Consider the following 21157-nt stretch of genomic DNA (forward strand, 5'->3'; position numbering starts at 1 on the left):
ATCGGGAGCAATGGGGAAGGGAATGCTGACACGGGAAGACGCCTGGGAAGTATAGAGCAGTGGGCGAGATGTACTTAGAGGAAGCAGCGGCTATTCTCAGTGACATCAATACCGTAGGGCAGAATGTTCCACAGCGCAGGGAATTAAGCCTGTAGCCCAGGGTACGTCCACACATAAGAAGAGCCCAGGCCTGGTGCCCTCTCAGGAGGAGGAAGCAATGATCCTAGCTGTGTCAGCCCCTTGGCTGGGTGCTGTGACAGACACCTGAGAAGAAAGCCCCTTCTTCAGTCTGTTCTCGTGGGGGGCGGGGGAGGCATGGCGGCAGGAAACCGAGAGATGAAACTTGTGCTAGGTTGACTTCTGTTTACTCAGTCCAGGATCCCCACCATGGGATAGTACTGACCACCCCTAGAGTCCGGCTTCCTACCTCAGTTAAACCTCTGGAAACACCCTCAGTGGGTGATTTTAATCCTGTCAAGTTGGCAGAGGTTAACTGACACAGATGCAAAGGCATCCAGGAAGGGGGGAGGGGATGGCGTTAAAAAGGCACTCAAAGTCCTTGTGTTGCCAGTGTAAGCCAGATTCTAAAGCCCAGGATGTGCGGAGAAAGACCAGGGCCATATGGGAAGACTAATAAATCCTGGGCCAGGTTGAGTTAACTATGGAAATGTATAGATCGGCTTGGTATTAACTGATTTAAATCCAGGAAGCATATTTGATTGACTGATGATTGATTGACTGTGTTTTGAGGCAGTCTCACTCTTTAACTTTGACTGGCCTGCGGCTTGCTATGTAGACCAATCTGGCCTCAAACTCACAGAGATCCACTCATAGAGGGCACCACACTCAACTTGAGTGGGCTTTAATCTGGCAGTGCAATGAAAGATCAAGCCCCATGTGGCCATTTTGGTTTTTTTCCTTCCTTTTTTGTTTTGTTTTGTTTTTGTTTTGTTTTGTTTTTGACAGGGTTTCTCTGTGTATCTGCATGTATGCCTGCTTACCAGAAGAGAGCATTAGATCACATTGTAGATGGTTGTGAGCCACCATGTGGTTGCTGGGAATTGAACTCAGGGCCTCTGGAAGAGCAGTCAGTGTTCTTAACCTCTGAGCCATCTCTCCAGCCCTCATTCTAAGCTTTTAAAACTCATCTTCCCAACACACTCTTAGCATATCTGGATTAAAATGGAATTGCTGTAATCTGATAAATTGTTCTTTTGAAATCTGCTAACAATGTTTGGCATACGATGAACCAGTTCAGATTTTTCCAGTCAAGTTCAGAAACAGAGCAAAGGACCGTAATTACTTCTTCTGTCCAGTCGGGCACTGAGGTGGGGTCGGGGTAATGACAGGGACAGTATCCAGAAGATCTGGAAGAAGTAGGTTAGATGAAGGGGGACCTAGTTATATGCAAATGCAGCCTACCCCAGGGGTCCCAGTCTGTTTTGTAGCCAAGACTGGGTGATGTTGGTTCTGGAAATGAAAAACCCAAGGTGCTACCAGGGTCTATGTCTGGCCAGTGCCCGGTCCTTGGTCAAGACGGCACCTCCTCAGCCATGTTCTCACACTGTAGGTGGCACAGAACAGCAAAAGGGAGGCACACCATGGCCTCAGCCTCTCCCACAAGGTCATTCATCTCATGGCTTCTCAGAACAAGCACATTTGTCCAAAGTTGGTTACAAAGTAGCTACAAAATACCTTTTGTTTCTGTTTACTGGCAGTGGACAGCTGCCAGGGGGAAAACTTTTAAATAGTGGCAAAAAGGCTCCAGGAACAATTGTAAGGCAGGTTGTGTAGGAGTTCTAGGAGGCTGTACCTAAGCCTTGCTGAGAAGTGTTAAAGCAGAGCCAAGTAAACAGTATCCTTTTGATAAGAATGTTGATGAAAGTTAAAGCAGCTCCCCAGAATCCAAGTTACCTTCTCTACTCATAGACTAGTGTGAGAATTTTCCTCTGGTGTGTGTGTGTGGGGTGGGGTGGGGTGGGGTGGGGGATGTGGAGATATGGGGAGGGATGAGTAAACACTGTCCTACTTTGTTGGGGGTTGGTCTGGTGCTATGTATTCTAATGCTAATTACTGCCCCCACCTCCACCCCAAGATCTGGTTGCTGCCCAGACAAGTGCATTCTCATGTACAATGGTCTTAGTTGGGTAAACTTTGCTTTACCTAATTTAAGGTTAATTGGTTAATATGATAGCTAGAAGCCTGTAGCTGGGCAGAAGGGAAGTACTCAGAGCTTAGGTTCCCAGGCTTGGGGTCAGAGAGAGACCATGAAGTTGGGGGGGCGGAGCAGAAGATGTAGTAGGAGGTGAGGAAGCTAGAGAGAAGGAAGTCGCTGTGGGGCAGTAAGGACCATGAGCACGTGTCCATGAGGGCTGGCCTGGGGGAACAGAAGCAGCCCAGGCAGTAACATGGACGACAAGTGACTTGGGGTGTGTAGCTGCGAAATAGAAAAATAGCTTAGAGGGTTGGTATCTGCTTAGTTACTGTGCTTTAAAGCTTCTATAATCCAACAGATCTCAGTCTCAATTATTTGGGAAGTAGCTGGGGTAGAGAAGCCCCCGAGAGTCTAATATCTACTCCACAACATTACCCCATCCTCATACTCCCAATGACAGATGAGTTTGATTCCCCAGAGTTCATCCAGGGGAACCAATGAGCTTGGGTTGTGGCAAGAGTGTAGGTAGCCATAACGCAGCTGCACTGGAGGGTTTGCACCCAGCGTGGCTGATAGCATCCCCATGCCAGTGCAGATGGAGCCCATCTGCTTTACCCACTTTCCCAAGCTTCTATGCTCTAGCTCTTCCCTGAGGCCCTAAAACCAAGTTGTCTTAGCGCAGAATTGCATGCAACTGGGAGTAGTGGCTGGATATTCAGGCGGGACTATCTGTGCCCCTCCCATGTGGGGATGTCAGTGGTCAAGCCCAGCTGTGGTGAACTTTTGTGAGCAGACATGATGAACATTATGAAGGTTGTGTTTCTGTTTGGAGGGTAGTGCTGTGCCGCATGGACATTGGCACGCAGATTCTAAGTTACATTTAAAGGGTCTAGAAAGAGACCTGGCTATCTCTGTGCCGCAGGAGGAAAAGGATGGCGCTGGAGTAAACAGCACTGGGGACAGTGCGGTGTCTGTAAGGAACTGTTTCTACCCTGACATATTCACAGAGGAGAACACACCTCCTACAGTCACTGGGGTGACTCGGTTAAAAAGGCCAGTAGTCCCATGAAATCGCTGGAAGCCCCATGTTTCACACACTGGAGCATCATGAAGCAAAGCAAACGGAACAGTTTTGTCGTTGCTGGGAATCCCAGACCCAGACATTCTTTGAAAAGGGGAGGATGAGATAAACATACTTTCCAAAGAATGGGAGCTAAGGGGGCATGAGAGATGTTCAGACAAAAGGAGAAGAGTGCCTAGGAAGATGCGCTTAAGGTTTGTCTGTGGTCCTTAATTTAAGCCTCAAGTAGTTGCTTAAATAAGGTACTGCAGTGTGTACAACACAGGGAAGAAAATGTGTGACCCAGGCTCGGGTGAGACCTGGGCCATTAGTGTATTCACACTCCTGTAAATGCTCCCATCTCACCTGAGGTGTGAGACTTTGAGTCTCCAGAACAGACAACAACAAACAAAAAAGGGTTCAGGTGGAAGCTAATTGAAGAAATAAGTTGAGATACTAGAAGAGTTGTTTATTCTCAAGGAAGATAGGAGGGAGGAGTCATAGAGGTTCAGGTATGACAAGTAGAAGTGAGATGGCGGAAGTAAACAGATCACATCAGTAGTTACATAGTGCACAGAGGGAGCCACCCGTTGAAGGAGAAGGGTCTATACAGGAAGGTCACACATTAAGCCCGAAGGCCCGCTTTCCCTGATGGACAAAGAAAAATTGCCATGCAAGGAGGAAACTGATAATAATGTGACTAATGGCATATTCGGTTAAAAGAACAGTACATAGCAGTGTAAAAGAATGCATTTCTGATGTGTATAAGAACGTGGGCAGACTCTAGATATGTGCCAGGAAAAAAAAAATAAAGTCAACCCAGGCCCTCCTTTTATCCCAGCACCTGGGAGGCAAAGGCAGACAGATCTCTGTGAGTTCAAGGCCATCCTGGTCTACAAAGCAAATCCAGGATAGCCAAGGCTACACAGAGAAACTCTGTCGGGGGGTGGGGGGGGGCAAGTCAACTCAAAGAAGCTGGAGAAGGGGAATAGGATGGTGGCCCCAGAGGATGGAGCAGGGGAAGCTGCCTGCAGGGTTGGGTTGTGAAGAACAGCCCAAAGGAGCTCCCCTGGGTGTTTGGTAATGTTTTCTTGGTTGCCTCAGTTGAGCGGATCACTCAAAAGTATCCAAGGCATTCCCCAGCCTGTACAGTGCTTATACATATATGAGCCGTGACCTCATTTGGCATGTTTTGGGGTGACTGAGATCAAGTTGGAGCTGGCTGTATGGAACCTCACCAAACAAGGACTCTCTTCTGAGGTCTGTCACTCTCCATACAACTGCACCGCCCCATGCAGATTGAGCGGAGTCCGAGAAGCTTTGTGGACCCCTGCACTCACCAGACACTTCCAGCAAGAGGCTAAGTGATAAAAAAGAGGAGATGGAAGCACAGCAGGATTTTTGATGAGTGGGTAGAATGCTCTGCTGTCTTCTGTATTGATTCTGAACCAGTCAAGAAGCAATCAAAAGTTACAAGATACCTTCATCACCAGCAAAGCTGGGCGGGAGAGTAACAGGTTTGGTAAAGACCAGGACGGCTTTTAACTTCTAGTTCCTGTCCTGACTCTGTGGCAGCCTATTGAATGGAAAACCTGAACCTGCGGAATAGGCAGTTGCCCAAGGCCTGTTCCCCCTGGCCCAGGAAGAGGAGACAATAAAGGCAAAGCCATCCATGCTCCGACTTCCATGCCTTGGCTCCATGAACTTGAACCAAATCAAGGGTAGATTAGGAGGGTCATTTACTCACCCTAAGAAGCCCAGAGGTAGTATCCAGCCTCCCCCCCCACCCCTAATTGCAAGCATTTAGACTTTTCATTGTTTGTTTTAGAAACTGAAACATAACAGTGACGTAAGCAGATGCAGATGTTGACTGGCTCTGCTTATTAGAAAATCAGACTGGCTTTTTGTACTGGCGAGTGTGGGTACCAGTCAGGCCTGGGGCCTAGGCTTCCCTTGTCCAAGTGTCCTCTTTGCCTTTAGTTGGCATCGCTGCCAGACTAGGGGGACAGGATGGATGGCTGTGGGAAATGTAATCCAAAGATGCTTGCTTTCCAGGCAGAGACTCAAGGGGAGCTGATTGCTGCTGCATTGGGCTAGCCAGTCTAGCAAAAGATGTGTGAGTCACCATCCCACTTGAACCCTTCCCTTCTCTGAGCACCTGGAAGGTCTCATGAGACAAAGTGAAGCAGCCAGCAGCAGAGGGACCCTCACCAACTGACGATGGTTGCACCTACCTCTTGTTCCAGTGTGTGGAGGGACGGCACTGGATACCTACATGACATATAATGAATGGCCTCAGGGCCTCTGTACTGGCTCTTCCATGTCCTTTGTTCATCCCTAGGCCTGTTATGGACACTCTTTAGCTCCCATGTCAGGCTCCTTCTGAGGGAGACCTCATGCCTTCGGTTCCCTCTGTAGGACAAGCTCTCTGAGTACCTCACATTGACCAGATACCAAGCTACCTAGTCACTCAGGCTCTTCTCCATCTTCACTGTGGTAATTCTTACTTGAAATATTTGGCCACGTCCCAGTCGCCATTTTGCTGTTCTGTATCTGCTATCTAGGGCAAAGGCTCTATGAATCCATGGGCTGGCCAGTCCTGTTCCCCAGTGAGACCCCAGACCCTATGTGAGGCAGTGCACAATGGTGCCCCGTGTGGTTATGGGAAGTTGATACTCCAAGGTTCCTGCTCCTCTTGGGACCAGCCAAGGGCATGTTCAGACACTTGGCAGATGTTCTAGCTTCCTGTGTCTGCTCTGGCCACCCTGACCTCCTGGATCAGGGCGGTGGCATGTATGACAACTACAGGGGCCCCTTGGAAGCCAACTTACGGCAAGGTGAAAGTAAAGACTCAGGCTGCTTATTGCCTCAGCTGATCTCACCCACAGAGCAGCATCAGGAGGAAGGCAGAGGAGGTGGGAACATGGTCCAGGTGCCTTTGGATGCTGTCCAGTCACCTGTGGCTTCAGAGTCCTCCTTGGGTGCAAGGTGTGCTCTTTCACAGCAGCAGGATAAATTTAACACTTTTTTTTAAATGTATGTGAGTCTTTTGCTTGCAGTTTTCTGTACCACATGAATGCAGAATCTGAGGAGGCCAGAAGAGGGCGTCAGATCCCCTGGAACTGGAGTTACACATGGCTGTGAGCGGCTATGTGGTTGCTAGGAATCAAACTCCAGTCCTCTGGAAGAGCAGCCAGTGTTCTTAACTGCTGAGCCATCTCTCCAGCCCCAAGAAACTCTATTCTCAAAAGAAGTCTGTTGATACAAACAACAAAACAAGCCAGGCTTGGTGGTGCATGCCTTTAATCTCAGCACCCGGGAGGCAGAGGCTGATGGGTCTCTGAGTTCAAAGCCAACCTGTTCTACATAGAAAGTTCCAGGTCATCCAGGGCTACACAGAGAATCCTCATCTCAATGCCTTCTCCTCTTCCCTCAAAAGAGCCTTGATGATAGCAAGAGCATGAGAAAGCAAGAAAGCTCCAGGCGTGATGATTCTAGGTGCCAGAGTCCCAGGAATGGCCTCCAGGGCCCTGAGGCTACCCATGGTATTTGATGCCAACAAAGATGCTGTGGTTTCATGGTTTACTGGACCTTCTAGTCACTGGGCACAAAGCTGCTTTGGATTCTATTATGTGCTTTTATGACACCAAAGGGGTTTTTTCAGAAACTCAAAAATGTTCACTGTACTGATGAGCCAGCCTGGAGTAGGGTTAGGCCTCAAAACCAGTCTTCAAGGGGATCACTGAGGGTGACACCCAACCCCAGGAATTCACCTGTCTTAGACTCTGGAGGGCTAGTGGGAGGTAGACTCCAGGCATAGGCCGAGTGGTGGGAAGAATCTGAGTCTTCGCTGTCACTTACAATTAGGGAAGCCCACATAGAACATGGGACTTAAGTGAAACAAAACTTGTCCAATGGCTCCTGTTTCTGCGGTTGGTAGGAGACCTGTGAAGTCCATTCCTCTTTTCCACGTAGTGTGTGGTCAAGCAGATGGCTGCAGATGAGTGTAATACACCAGGAGATCGCTGACTGAGAGACTCTTCATCGTAGGACCGAACATGCCATCTCCTCAGTCCTGCTTACACACTGTACATGCACCCTCACATACAGCAGCCCACCTGGGAGGAGTGAACAAGTCCATGTCACCTGTCACCCCAAGCCCATCTGTTCACTACGTCTACTTGCTGTGAAGGTGGCCCAGGTTGTATTTTCTCATTAGCTGGACCATGTCAGACATGCAAGTGGTTTCTCCACCTCACACACATAGGAAGTGTCTCAGAACAACAGTGAGGAAAAGCAGAGAACAGCGCTGTTCTGGTTCCTGGCTTCTTGGCTGAGTTAGGATTTGGTGTGGCCATGTGTGATAGAGCATCCCCCATATTCACAGGGGCCTGGGACATTATTTATCTTCCTCACAGAGTCTGGGCATCCTCAAGTTGGGTTGTCTGAGGCTCAACATTGGTGAGGGACGCATGTGTCTCCAAGCTGTCTCCCCGGAAGATCCTGGAATTCAGTGCTGGTTCTATGGCAGTCTCCATGGCATACCAGCCATGGCACACTTGTCCATTTCCTCCTTTTAGTGTGAACCTCTCCAGCCAAACCTAGCTTCCCAAATACAGGATGTTTAGCCCTTGAGGATGGTGCTCTGGCTCCTCCTAGGAAGTCTTGGATACAACTTCATGGTTTAGTTGACAAAAACCAGAACTCGATTCTCTATTTTGGGGGCTAGAAGTAAAAAACCAAGGCAGCGTCAGAGTCATGTTCCCACTATAGGATCTGGGAAAGGCCTCCATCTCTTCCAGCTTCTGACTACGGCTGCCTGCCCTTGGTGCTCTTTGGAGTGTGGCTGACTACCTCCAGTCTCTGACTTTACCCCTACATCTCCCTTTGTCTGTACCTTGTCCTGCCTTAAAGACTCCAGTCCTTGGATTTGAGGCCTATCCTAACCTGTGGTGTCATCTTCGTGTCCATCATTATACCTGCACAGACCCAATATCCAACTAAAGCCATGCTCTGACTTTGCAGGCTGGCATAGCATTTGGGGGGCACTTCTCACCCCACGACAGGTGCCAAGGGTGACAGTGAGACTGGCTATAGCAGTAGTGGCCTCTTTCTCTGTCTTTGCGTCTCCTAAACTTTGTAGAGCAGTGTAGCTCACAGAGTTTCTAAAGACAGAGGTAGATTGCTGTCCCAACCGTAACTTCTACTGCCTTGCACATCCTGGGCTCTGCCCTCCAGAAGCAGTCTTGGAGAGGAGGGTTTGGCTGCCAATCAGGGGACACCTGCCTCTCTGAGATCAGGTCTGTAGGTTGTGGGTGAGTCAGGTCTGTTTCACAGGACTTTGAAGGGAAGATGAGACAGGCCTAGGCCTCGTGGAGCTGAGAGAGTGATGGTGTAAAAAGCCACATCCTTTCTGTGATTTACCAGAAGCTCTGACCTGAAAGCTTTGAAGCCTCCTTGGTGTCCTGGGCTGAGTGTGTGGACTCACTAAGGACTCTTAGTTCCAGAGCCCTAAGACACCAAACCCAAGATGTCACCAGGATCATGTGGCCTTGAAGCCTCTGAGAGAGGGTCCTTTCTACCTTTCCCAGCTCCTGGGGTTGCCCATGAATCTTTGTCCCATGGCTTCGAGACAGCTTTCTTTATAAAGCAAAACACATCCAGAGACCTTAGAGAAGATAGTGGTTCTGGGTGACACTCTAGCCAAGACCTTGTCCTCACAGAAATACTTCCCTAATGGGACGGCCTCGGTTGGAAGTTCCCTCTGCAAACCTCTTTTGGTGTGGTCCCCTGCTCTGTCTGGCCTGCTGTGCTAAGCTCTGTCCCCTGAGGCTGGATTTGACTGGACTGGAATAAGTAAGGGTCAAGTGTCCCTTTGTACCTAAAGAGGGGGCTCCCCACACCTGCAGAGGGGGTCCATTGGAGGCCAAGCACGGTTTAGGTGGTGAGTAGTTCTGTGCCTCTGGGGCTCAGAGGGAAGTTAGGACTGGGGATATACATTCCCACATCAGTTGGATGTAGGATGCAGCCAGGCTGACATGTATTGATGAGTGAGTGGGTGGCAGGTGCAGCCACCTCTGGAAGAAACGCCTCTGAGAGGGAGGGAGCAGGATGGGTTGGCCTGCTTGGGGCTGATGGGGAGCCTATGGGTTGGGGGGGCGTCTTCGGATTTTATGTGTCTCTTTATTGTGGAGAGAGGTGAGGAGGGCTGAGTTGCAGTGGGAAGTGCCCATGACTCTGTAGCTCCTCAGACCCAGGGCTGTGTCTTCAGTGTTCGTGAGCTGAGTGAGAGGTTCTGTGCTACAGACCCCGGGTGCCCCGATCCTTCCTAGCTCATGGACCCAGCATCAGTCTAAAATCTGGAAGAGGCTGCCCTGGTCCTGGGCATCTGATGGCCCATTTTTATTTACTTATTTTTCTTTTCCAGATGGATGAGATCAAAGGGAAGGAGCGGGTGATCCTGGCCCTGGAGAAGGAGCTCGGCGTGCAGGCTGGGCAGACCCAGCGGCTGCTCCTGCAGAAGGAGGCGCTGGATGAACAGCTGGTCCAGGTCAAGGAGGCTGAACGCCACCACAGCAGCCCAAAGAGGGAGCTCCCTCCTGGCATTGGTGACATGGCAGAGCTTATGGGTGGCCAGGTGAGGGAGTGTCTCCTATTAGCCACAGAAAAGCCCCCCCCCACCCTCCCACCCCCATTCTTCCTCTGCTGGCCACTGTCTTAGCTTGCCAGCCCTTCTCTGGCCTTTCCTACTCTCTCACAAACTCCCCTCCCTCTTTCCCTCCTCCCTCCCTGGGTCCTTACCCCCTTTGCTGATATTCGGTGTATACCAGGCTCAGCACTCAGTACCGAGGAGATTTTGGTGTAGAACTGGCTGTCTGAGCCTGCTGTGGCTGGAGTTGCAAAAAAGATATGGCGGTCTCAGAGCAGGGTATACAACTGGGGCTCTGCAAGAAGGAGGCCCCCCTCCCCCGAAAGCCAGGGAATGGCAAAGTCACACCCAGAGATCAGCAGGGTTTCCCAGTGGCCAGCAGCAAGTGCCAGGGCTAGAGTGCCTTCCTTCCTTCCTTCCTTCCTTCCTTCCTTCCTTCCTTCCTTCCTTTCTGTCTTCCTTCCTTCCTCCCCCCTTTCCTCTCTTCCCCTCTGCCTCATCAGAGGTTCTGAATACTCTGCTGACTGTTATAGTAGATGCTGATGTTTCAGAGTTGAGCAAGACAGCGTGCTCTAGAGGAATGTACTAGCATGTTCTAGAAACAACAAAGACATGCGGTGGTTCTTTGTAAGAGGAGCAGGGTGGATGATAGTTTCAACTTCTCTGGGCTGGTGTTTGAATCCCAATGAGGCTTTTAAAAAGTCTCAGGCAGGGTGAGGTCCCCAGGAGGATATAGCAGACGTGTTTGTCTGCTTCCTGGTTCAGCACACGGACCTCTAGACAGGGTTGTCCCTGTTGTGTCCCCAGGGGGTCTTCATAGGCTCCATGGAATCATTTGAGCTTCTTCAGAGTTTTTATATTTAGGATCAACATATGGACGAGCGAGACGTGAGGCGATTTCAGCTGAAAATTGCTGAGCTGAACTCAGTGATTCGGAAGCTGGAAGACAGGAACACCCTGCTGGCAGACGAGAGGAACGAACTGGTAACTGCCGTGACCCGTGGTGGCTGTGGAACCAAGGGAGGGGCTGGGGCTGGGGCCAGGAGGCAGAAAGTGGATGCTGAGGGACACTTGGTTCTCTTTACTTTGCTTCCCATTCTTGTGTGTGTGTGTGTGTGTGTGTGTGTGTGTGTATGGGTGTGTGTGCGTGTGAGAGACTCATGGAAAAAATCCCTCTGCTTATCATCGGTGTAGAGATCCATCTTTAGAAAACAACCTGGGGAAGTCGATGAGGGAGGGTGCTGGGGAGGGCGCTCACTGCAGGGTTTTACAATATTAACAGCAACAGAAAGTAACAACAAACACAGGCATTCAATACCAAAGCCTCATGCACAGGAACTGGGGGCGAGGGGGGGGGGAGTGGGTGGGTTTCCATATTGATGCAGCACAGTTGAGGAGCAGATGTTGCCGACAGAGGAGCTCCTTGCCAGTAAATTGCAGGATAGATGCGGTTTACAGAGCAGGCTTTGTAGTGGTTTGGGCTATGGAAAGCTGTTCTTTTAGGTGGCGCAGTTACGGATAATTCTATTTTTTTTCTTTATTTACTTGGCACAAAAGTTGATACTTTCTCTATTTTTTTAAAAAGGATGAGCATGCATGCTGGTCGCTTAGTTGCTAGAGTCTTTACTTGTCATGCAGGAAGCCTGGGGTTCCATCCCCAGCACCCCATAAACTACATGTAATTCTAGCCACCTGCAGGGTGGAGGGCAGAGAATCAGGCTGTGCTTCAGCTTCTTGTGAGGCTAGACTGAGCTATATAAGATCCTGTTTCGGATCTCTCTCTGAGTGTGTGTGTGTGTGTGTGTGTGTGTGTGTGTGTGTGTGTGTGTGTGTGTGTCTGTAGTGAACATAGACTTATAGTTTAAAATGAATCCTTTGTGAAACTAGTATTTGTATCACTATGCTTAATTTTGCTATAAAACCAGCTAAACTAATTTTGTTTTTAAAAATTGTCTTCCTCTCTTCCTCCCCCTCCCCCCTCTTTCTTTCTTCCTTCCTTTCTTGTAAGTGTGTCACAGCACACTTGTAGAGGGCAGGGAACAACTTTGGGGACTTGGTTCTCTTTTTCCACTGAGTGGGTTTGGGGAAGGGACTTCGGTCATCAAGGTTGGCAGCAAGCACCTTTACCCGCAGAGCCATCTTGCTGGCCCCAGCTAAGCTAATTTTCATTATTAATGCACAAACCTTTTGGCAAAAGCCTCACGATCTTCAGGCTCATTCTAATCTCGATTATGAAGGGAAATGTATCTTCACAGGGTTAGCAGAAACAAAATTAATTTCTTCCTAGTGTACTTGGGGGCATACCTCAGATAGCTACGACCAGACTGTACATCTGTCACATTTCTACTTCTTGCTTAAATAGATAGGAGATGAATAAATATTCATGAGCTGCATGGTAATTTCCTGAGTAGTGTAGCAAAACTCACAGGATGCCTGAACAAGTTTCTGGTAGAAGGGGTGAGGTAGTCAACACTCCCACTGTTCAGTGCAGTGTGACTCCTGATCTGGGTGGCCACACATCGCACTTTAGTAAACAAATCCACACCCAAAACGGTGTTTGCTTTGATTTTGCATTTGCAAAGTGGGATTTAAAAAAAACCTATGTATTAATGCTCTGCAGCGTGTCCCTTTCACTTAGATTTATTAGTGCAGCCTTCTCTGTCGAGTAGCAGTGGTCTTTTCACAGCTGTCTTGGACCTCATGGTGTGGCAGTGTGATGGCTTGCTGCCCATCCCTGCCTGGTGGCCATTCAAGCTGCTCCTGACTTCTTCACTATTATAAATAATGTCAAGAAGTCTTTACTTTTCAGGGTCTGTAGCCATCATTTCTGAGACCTGTGGTGGGTGGATCTCCAGAAGTGGCTCACGGGTCACAAGGTGTCTTTGGTATCTGACCCAGCATCAGAGTGTTCAGTTTTCACAGAGATTGAGGGTGGGTGCTCGGGTGAGCCTCTGTGCTTGATTCCTGGTTCCAAGACTGTGATTGTGGCCTCAGTGACCACAGAGCCACCTCTTGGCTCATATTGTGGTGTACAGCATGGGTAGTTGGGGTGTGGGGTGGGCGGGGCTCAGTGAGAGAACTGAGAGGGTCAGAGCTAGCTGGTTCAGGTTCATGGTGAGTACTTGGTGACATGGCTGCCGCGTTTGTAGTGGCGACATGGGGCATTTCAGTTGCTTCTAATTTTGGTCCATTGAAAGAGCTTTGTGGAGACAGATGTTCATGGTGAATCTGCAACAGATGTGGCTGCTGCTTCAATCTCATAGACAAGGAAGCAGGCTGAGAGCTTGACCATGGTTGTGCAGCTGGACAGCGACCCTGCAGTTCCAGTTCCTGTGCTTAAAAGGGAAAGGAGTGGCCACTCTTAACCACTGAGCACTCTGCCCCTCCTCCCTGTCACCCGCTTGTGAATCTCTCCTTCGTTTCTGTCTCGATGGTCTGGCCGTCACACCACACGTTAGAACCATGGGTTGGTTGTTTTGGAAGGGGGATCTAACCACCAAGCTTTCCTGCCGCAAAGATTTTGGGATCTGGGGCGAACACCAGGTGGACAAGTGGACCATGGAGGGGTTCCCAGAGGCTGAACAAATGACAGCCTGGAAAGACTTTTGTGGGGACTGTGCTTGGAGGATGTAGTGGAGTCCCTCTAGGCTGTAGGGCTAGACTCACCTTCATGCCTAAGACTGACGTTGATCAGCTCTGCTCAGGGCTGTTGTCTGCAGGGTGTTGCCCTGTGGGTAGCCAGGAAAGACTAGGTGGCTGGATTGACCTCTGAGGGTCATGCTCCTGAAGGGACCGTGTTGGATCTCTGCTGGCCTCAGAGGTGGGGCTTGGCCACCCATGGGGCCGTCCTGCCTCCTGACCCGTGTCTGTACCTGCTGCAGCTGAAGCGCTCTCGGGAGACGGAGGTGCAGCTGAAGCCGCTGGTGGAGAAGAACAAGCGAATGAACAAGAAGAACGAGGACCTGCTGCACAGCATCCAGAGGATGGAGGAGAAACTCAAGACCCTCACAAGGGAGAACGTGGAGATGGTGAGGCCCAGCCTCCGCCGCGCCCACCCAGCTCTGTCTGCGTTCTGTGGTCCATGGCCCCCCTCCCCGCCCCCAGGACACCTCAGCAATGATGTCAGTCCCCAGCTGGTCTCTTGCTCCTCTCTACATCTCTACATATGCGCTGCTAGAGCACCTGCCTCATCTCCTCAGTTCCTTCACCCTAGAGGAGAGAAGGGCAGAGTCAGTAGGGCAGGCTTATCCACTGGATGGATTATAGCCTGTGACTGCCTCATGTCTCAGGGGCTCCTCTGCAAGCAGATACTGCTTCTGCGGTTGTACATGGGGGCAGGATTTTCCTCTAGCAAGGATGACTGGTGTCTGTAGTTGGGGCGGGGGGTGTAAAATTCCTTCAGGTGCATTGAGTAGAGTGCCCATTTCACAGCTTAGAAGACTAGGGCCCAGGTGTGAGTGTGGGCAGTCTGTGGTGGGGAATACCCCACTTGCCCCCCCACCCCCCACCTGCCTTGCCTTCTGGCTTTCAAGGCTCACTCAGAAATCCTCTGCTCCATGCCCTGCCAGCCCTTTCCTTTCCGGTGAGCATCACTGACCACACCTCTGGCTTGGCCTTGGCCTGCAGCTGATCCTTCTCCGCCTTGGGACCAAGTGTTTGTCATCCCCACCCCCAAACCCCGCTGCAGTACTGTCCTTCTCAGTGTGGCACACCTCAGCACACTCTCTCCTCCTGGCTGCAGAAAGAAAAGCTGTCCGCTCAGGCCTCTCTAAAGCGACACACATCCCTGAATGACCTCAGTCTGACCAGGGACGAGCAGGAGATAGAGTTCCTGAGGCTGCAGGTGCTGGAACAACAGCACGTCATCGACGACCTCTCCCTGGTATGTCGTCCCTCTCGACCAGGAAGGCACCACAGGAGGCAGAGTCAAGAGTAGGCATGGGGCTGGGGATGGGACCTGACAGGCCAGCTTCAGGCTCTGGGTCCTCTGTGATCTCCAGAAAGCTGCCCCAGCTTCCTTGAAATGAGATCAGTGCTACCTGGGAACGGTTTCCATGGTAACCTGCTTTTCAGTGGGCCTCTGGCTTGTCGTGGTGAAGAGGCAGCCTGGATCCTTTCTGAGGGGGCTTTGAGTTATTATTAACTTGTATTTATTTTTGAATTTAGCTATTGCATACTGGGAGTTTGAGCCTACAAATCTGAACTTTGTCATCAGATCTGAGTTTGAAGGACCAGCTAAGGCTGTGTGTGGACTTCATGACTGCTCAGGGGTGGTTGTGTTGAAAAGAGAGGAGGGTGAGCCTGCAGGAGACAGGGGCTGTCTTATGCAGACAGATGTGCCCAGCACTGCAGTCAGGCAGTTGGCTTCGGGTGGATCTCAGAAGCAGGATGGTCTCTGCCTGCTCACGAGACCTGTGTGTGTGTGTGATGGTTCCATCCACAGGACTTGTAAGGGTGGGAAGCCATGATCACATCCCAGGAAGGTCTGATGAGAAGCAGTGCCTGTTTGCCATCCTCCCCCCCTTCCCTGTTCCTTTCCCTTCCTCTCTCACTTCCTTTCTTCCTTCCACTATCCATGTAGCCATCTGTCTTTGCCTCATTACGTAGATGACAAAATGTAGCTAAGGATGACAAGACAGACTCAATAAAGAGACAGTGAGTGAAAAGAAAAAAAAAAAAAAACAAAAAAGAAAACAAACAAACAAAAAAAAAAATGACAGGCGAAAGCAAGGCTAGGGAACACAATGAGCAGTCTGCCAGGGTCGACAGGTAGATGGTCAGGCAGAGTTCCAGCTTTGTCCTGCTGGAGGTACGGAAGGGTGTGCTGATAGCGAGAGGTCCTGGGGCCATCTGGGTACAGTGCTACCTCCATCACTGCCACTCCTACTTTACTGGGGCCCCTTCTGCAGAGGACACCCACCAAGTAATTATGCAGGACAGTTCCTAGCCCCACACAGCAAGGTAGAAACAACTGGAGGAAATAAAGTGGTCACCTGGGTTGTGGGGGATTCCACCCTGGCTCTGCCCAAGCTCAAAGCCACAGACATTTCACACTCCTGTGGACCCTGTCTAGGCCAGCAGAGCCACTGTGAAGCCACACTGTGTAGGCTTTACAGCCTCTTGATCCAATGAAAACCCTGGTTTGCCTGCAATAGGATGGCCTGTCAGGCTGCACGTTTCCCTGGGAGATGTGCACCCACACTAGGTCTGAGTAAGTGTCTTGTCACCAGGGTCTGAGCTAGAATGTCAACTAGTCCACACAAGTAGGCCTGTGCACTGAACCTCTAAGCCCTAAGCGTGTGGTTTGGTGTGGTGGGGGCCTGGCTACAGGTGCTGACGGATAGCTGTGCTTCCTTACAGGAAAGAGAACGCCTGTTGCGCTCCAAGAGGCATCGAGGGAAGAGCCTGAAGCCCCCCAAGGTGAGCCTGCTGTAGTGTCTGTCACAAATCTTCAGGACAGAATGGTGTTTGAGGAGGCGAGGGTCACAGGGCCAGTCACAGGCCCAGAGGCGAAGGCTTGACTCTGTGGCATGGCTGTGTGTTGGCTGTTGAAAGAAAGGCTCGTATAGGGCTGTATCAAGGATACATACAGTATGGCATGGTAATGTGACCCAGATATGGTAATTTATTTATGGAAAACTAACTAATGGAATTCTGTGTTTGGTCCTTGGGTTATGTGCATCTAAAATTAAAACACAAACACTCAGGCCTTCTGAAGGATTTGAAGGACACTCAGCCTTGTGTAATGCCTCCCAACAGTATGTTGTGGGAACTCGGGAGCTTTGTTGATCGATGCAGAATGGTGTTCTTTTCATAAAATGTAACTTTGCTGTCACCCAGAGGCTGTCTAGATGTCCTGGCAGGAGAGTACAGAGCTGGGTGGGGAGACTTAGAGGCCCTCATGGGAGGGTTAGAAGACGGTGTGATTTGTATATCAGTTACCTGCCCACCTGCCTGAGATGGGTCTTGGCTCCTTCCCGAACTGGCACCCGCCGGCTTCATCTGTGATAGAGAGATGGTTGTGGAGAAGTACTTTCATATAAGAAGAAATATAGGTACAATGGCAAATGGCCAAGAACACACTCTGGGTGACAGTAGGGAATGTTGGGGACACCGGCTCATCTGGCCCAGAGTACTGGCTGGCACAAGGTGGGCCAATGGTGTTTGGCATGCACACTGCTTAAAGGGAAGCGAAAGTCTTCACCTCAGTGTGGTGGAGCATGGTGGTAACCACAGCACTGGAGAGATGGAAGTGGGAAGATCCAGAGTTCAAAGCCAGCCTCAGCTAGTTGGTGAGTTTGAGGCCAGCCTGGGCTACACAAGGGCTTGCCTCAATAAGCCAAGAGGTGAGGGAGGTGTAAACCTTTACATATTACTCCTAGGATTAGCTGAACTAAGTACCACAAAAATAGGTCCCTTGGAATGAAAGAAAGTAACTGTCTTATAATTCAAGAGTCCAGAAGCCTGGCCTTGAGGTGCTGGCAAGGCTTTATTGGCCCCTGGCATCTGCAAGGCTCCCTTTCCTATTTCCTCAATGATGGGTATTCCTTCCACAAAACCAGTCCACTGCTGCCTGTTTGACCCTGTGGGTCACATTGTGACCTGCCTCAGTGTGACCTCTTCAGTAGTTATCCTGGCGATGACCAAGTAAAGTCACATTCCATGGCAGCACAACCAGGAACTTCAGCATATCTTTTTGAGGAGACAATTTAGTTGTTGTATCTTTATATGAAACCCTAGATTTTTGAAACATGGATGTAAAATGTCAGAACTTCTGCAGAGAATGTAAAATGTGTCCGTGAGCCATATCTGGTCCACAGGTAGCCAGATTGAGGTCAGTGGCATTGAGGTCAGTGTCAGAGCTCATCGGTTGCTTGGATTAATGAGTGGCCATGCCACCATTTCACTTCATCCTCACAGCCACCTGTCTCTTTCGGTTGCAGGAGACAGAGATGTAGAGACAGCATGGGCTGATGAGGCTCCAGGCCCAGCTCTCTCCAGTGGGTTGAGCCAAGACAGGGCAGGTGTCAGTGTGCCCATCTCAGGAGCTCAGAAGGCTGGGCATGGGGGTGCACACCTTAAATCCAGCACTCTGGAACCAGAGGGAGGAAGTTTGAGGCCAGCTTGCTCTACCTAGCAAGCTTCAAGCTAGCTCAGCCAGGGCCACATAGAGCCTCTCTAGAACAAACCGAACCAGCCAACCAAACAAACAGGGACGGGGTGGGGTGGGGGGAAGGTCTGGAAAGTGGTCCAGCACAGCTTGCTTATGTTCACAGATGAGTGTTTACCACATCCTAGAAAAGCTGGGGAATCAAAAGTGACAGAGCCACAGCACCTCCCCAGGGCCAGTGTGTGTCCTTCACTCAGCCCAGACTTAGCTGGATTCTCATCCGACATCACCCCGGAAACGTTCATCAGCATCATGCGGCCATCATAACTGGGAATGTTTATGGCCACATAATCTGCTGAGTGTCAGGGCCATAAACTTGCTCAGCCCTGAGCAGCTGTGGGCACAACTACTCCCTCCTGTGGTTAGAACTAATGCTGCCACTGCAGTACTTGTCACCGCCTGGTGATGGCCCCATACGACAGCTTTCAGCTGGCTCCACTAACTGCTGCACATTGCGTTTGGCGATTGTACAACACTCTGCTTACCCTTTCCCCTTCTGCAGGACCTTTTTGCTCCTGTAAATGTCACCGAAAGTAAAGTCTTTTCTCGCAGAAAGTCTGGGTGGTTCTGGCTGGTGCCACCTCAGTGGTTGGAATTTGGGTCTAATGGGGAGAAAGTGCCCCCTGCTGCCAGACAGAAGATTGTGACATTTGCAAACCTGGCCATAATGCCTGTGAGACAGTTAAATATTAAGAGCTTGTGGCTGGGAGGCTCACTGCACAAGCGTAACACTCCATAATTTGAGGTTCCCAAGAAACCTGTGGCAGAGGCATAACTATTTGAGACCTACATAAGCTGCGAAGCCTTTAATTCAAAACACTAATTTTGAAACTTGGAATGTTTTCAGGATCAACAACAACAACAAAACAAACAAAACCAGGTTCCTGATACTTAATTGATAAAGTCTATTTAAAGAATCCCACAAAAAATTTATAAGTACTTTATTTCTCATTTAAAACTTAGAAAATGTAAGGACTTGTGCTCCCAAAATGTCTCACACAGGAACGCTCGACCTATGCTCGCATTTTGGGAATGAAACAGCCCGTGATCTCTGAATCTACTGGAAGTGAGTCAGGATGTGCTGCACCTGTCTCCAATGCGGGGCTGGCTGACTAGGTGCACGGCCTCTCCTGAGAAGTGCATTTGTAGGACACTCCCTTCCTCAAAGAAGCAGAGGGGTGTGTGGCTACGTTAGGGAGAACACTAGAAGGTTGGGTTTGGGGGACCTGTGTGGATTTTGTGGGTTTTTTGTTTTGTTTGTTGTTTGTTTTGGTTTCTCAAGACAGGGTTTCTCTGTGTAGCCCTGGCTGTCCTGGACTCACTTTGTAGAGCAGGCTGGCCTTGAACTCAAATCGATCCACCTGCCTCTGCCTCCCGAGTGCTGGGATTAAAGGCATGTGCCACCACGCCCTGCGGATTTTGTGTTTTTAAAGATAAGATCTCTTATAGCCCAGGTTGGCTTTGACTTCTCTGTGTAGTTGAGGATCCTCCTGCCCCCCACCTCCTGAGTGCTAGGGTTACAGGTTGCTCCGTGCAGTTTTATGCAGTGTTGGAGACGGAACCTAGGCCTTCGTGGCTGCTCGGTCAGCACTTGAGCTGTTGATCTGCATCCTTAGGCAATGGGTAGGTGTTTTCCTCCTTACTGTTTCCTGGGCCACCAACATCTCTTTTTCTCAGATTCTGGCTTTCATCTGGGGCTCCTGCTTTTCATCCCAGCCCTGTGCAGGCCAGATGGATAGGAAATAGGGTCATTGAGCCTAAGCATGATTTTATTCTTACGCCCCTCCACCCCCCATTGCTGCCCTTCAGGCCTGGTGCGTCCCTGTCTCCTTCCACAGGCTGAAGCACTGGTGGTGTCTTTGTCCCTGTAAGTGGCTCCCTTTTACTCTGTATGTAGTATATCCAGGGTCCATGCCCCTTTGCCATGTCCTCAGCCTCACAGACCACTTGAACATTTTCATTAAAAGTTACATATTTTCTCAGAAGCCTCACAGATCCGTCCCTGCTCTTGACTCCTGACACCCAGACCCTAGGCAAACCTCCATGAACTCTGAGGTGACCCCTCTATTAAGTACTCTTGTTGTCATGGAAACCAGGTATCTGCCAGAAACAACTTGAGGGAGGAAGGGCTTGTGTGGGCTCGTGGCCTCTGAGGGAACTGTCAGTCAGGTTGACTGTTGCTTTTGGGCCTCTGGTGAGCCAGAGCATCATGATAGCAGGCACATGTGGAACAAGCTGCCTGCACGCTGGGCAGGAAGCAGAGAAAAGGCATACAGGAAGGGACCCGGGCAGATATAGAGACACTTCCTCAGTGGCCCGATCCCTCCAGCCAGGCCCCACTTTCAAGTTTCTGCCACCTCCTGATCAGCCTGGGGCTGTCTGGTGGCTGTGGTCTGATGGTCTCTGGTTGACTCCTCCGAACCTCTGGGCTTGTGGGGTGCTGTGCTGGCAGCTGTGGGTCACTGGACACACAGGGCATGATGAAGCCACAGCTGGGGAATGACCGCCTAGGAACAGGCTCAAGTGCAAACAACCATGGGAGGAAAAAAATCACCTTTAGCTGCTGAGAAGCAGAACTCACTAAAACACAGTAGGGTGTCCTAGGCAGGAAGCTGTAGTATATTTTATACCCAGCTTGAATGCAGGACTGGTCTTTGACATTGTGTGGAAGAGATGAGGGGAGAGATATTTCTCCCATCGTAGTGGCATTTCTGTAAGGGCTTGCTTGCCTATATCCAACCCCCAACCTCTGTCTGGACAAGGGACTGATGACTGTAACTCAGGAATCACAGCTTTCTCCTAACTCTGCGTAGTGACTTGTTGCAGGCTGTGTAAGAGCTAAGGTAAATAAACTCTGCTAGACACACTGTGATCAGGGACAACAGTGGGCTGAGTGTGCCAGGGTGCCCATGGGTGGCAGTGGATTAGTTTGGAGATGTCAGGCAGGCGAGGGAGGAGGCACCCCAGCCTTCGTTGCTCTGGCCCCGGAGCAGAAGGCTCTTTTCATGATACCGTTGCTACTGCTGTGCCCTGGGGTTTTTGTAACTCTCCAGGGACCTGGGACTGTTGACAACAATTCTGGGCATAGGGAGATTGGGTCCTAGGAGGGAAGTCCCCAGAAGA

At 50.3% G+C, this 21157-nt stretch overlaps 1 protein-coding gene across 6 annotated transcripts in view; it reads left to right on the top strand.

Moving 5' to 3' along the window:
- The window catches only part of Jakmip1 (janus kinase and microtubule interacting protein 1), a 122534-nt gene that overhangs the window by 67536 nt on the left and 33841 nt on the right, over positions 1-21157 (top strand). For all 6 annotated transcript variants that reach the window (XM_051164725.1, XM_051164727.1, XM_051164728.1 and 3 more), the window contains exons 4-8: positions 9643-9852; positions 10729-10848; positions 13746-13892; positions 14606-14746; positions 16225-16284. In XM_051164725.1, the coding sequence (XP_051020682.1) occupies positions 9643-9852; positions 10729-10848; positions 13746-13892; positions 14606-14746; positions 16225-16284 (678 nt within the window). The remainder of the gene's footprint in view (positions 1-9642; positions 9853-10728; positions 10849-13745; positions 13893-14605; positions 14747-16224; positions 16285-21157) is intronic.

Source organism: Acomys russatus, chromosome 22 (genome assembly GCF_903995435.1).
Source record: "Acomys russatus chromosome 22, mAcoRus1.1, whole genome shotgun sequence".
Classification (NCBI taxonomy): Eukaryota; Metazoa; Chordata; class Mammalia; order Rodentia; family Muridae; genus Acomys; species Acomys russatus.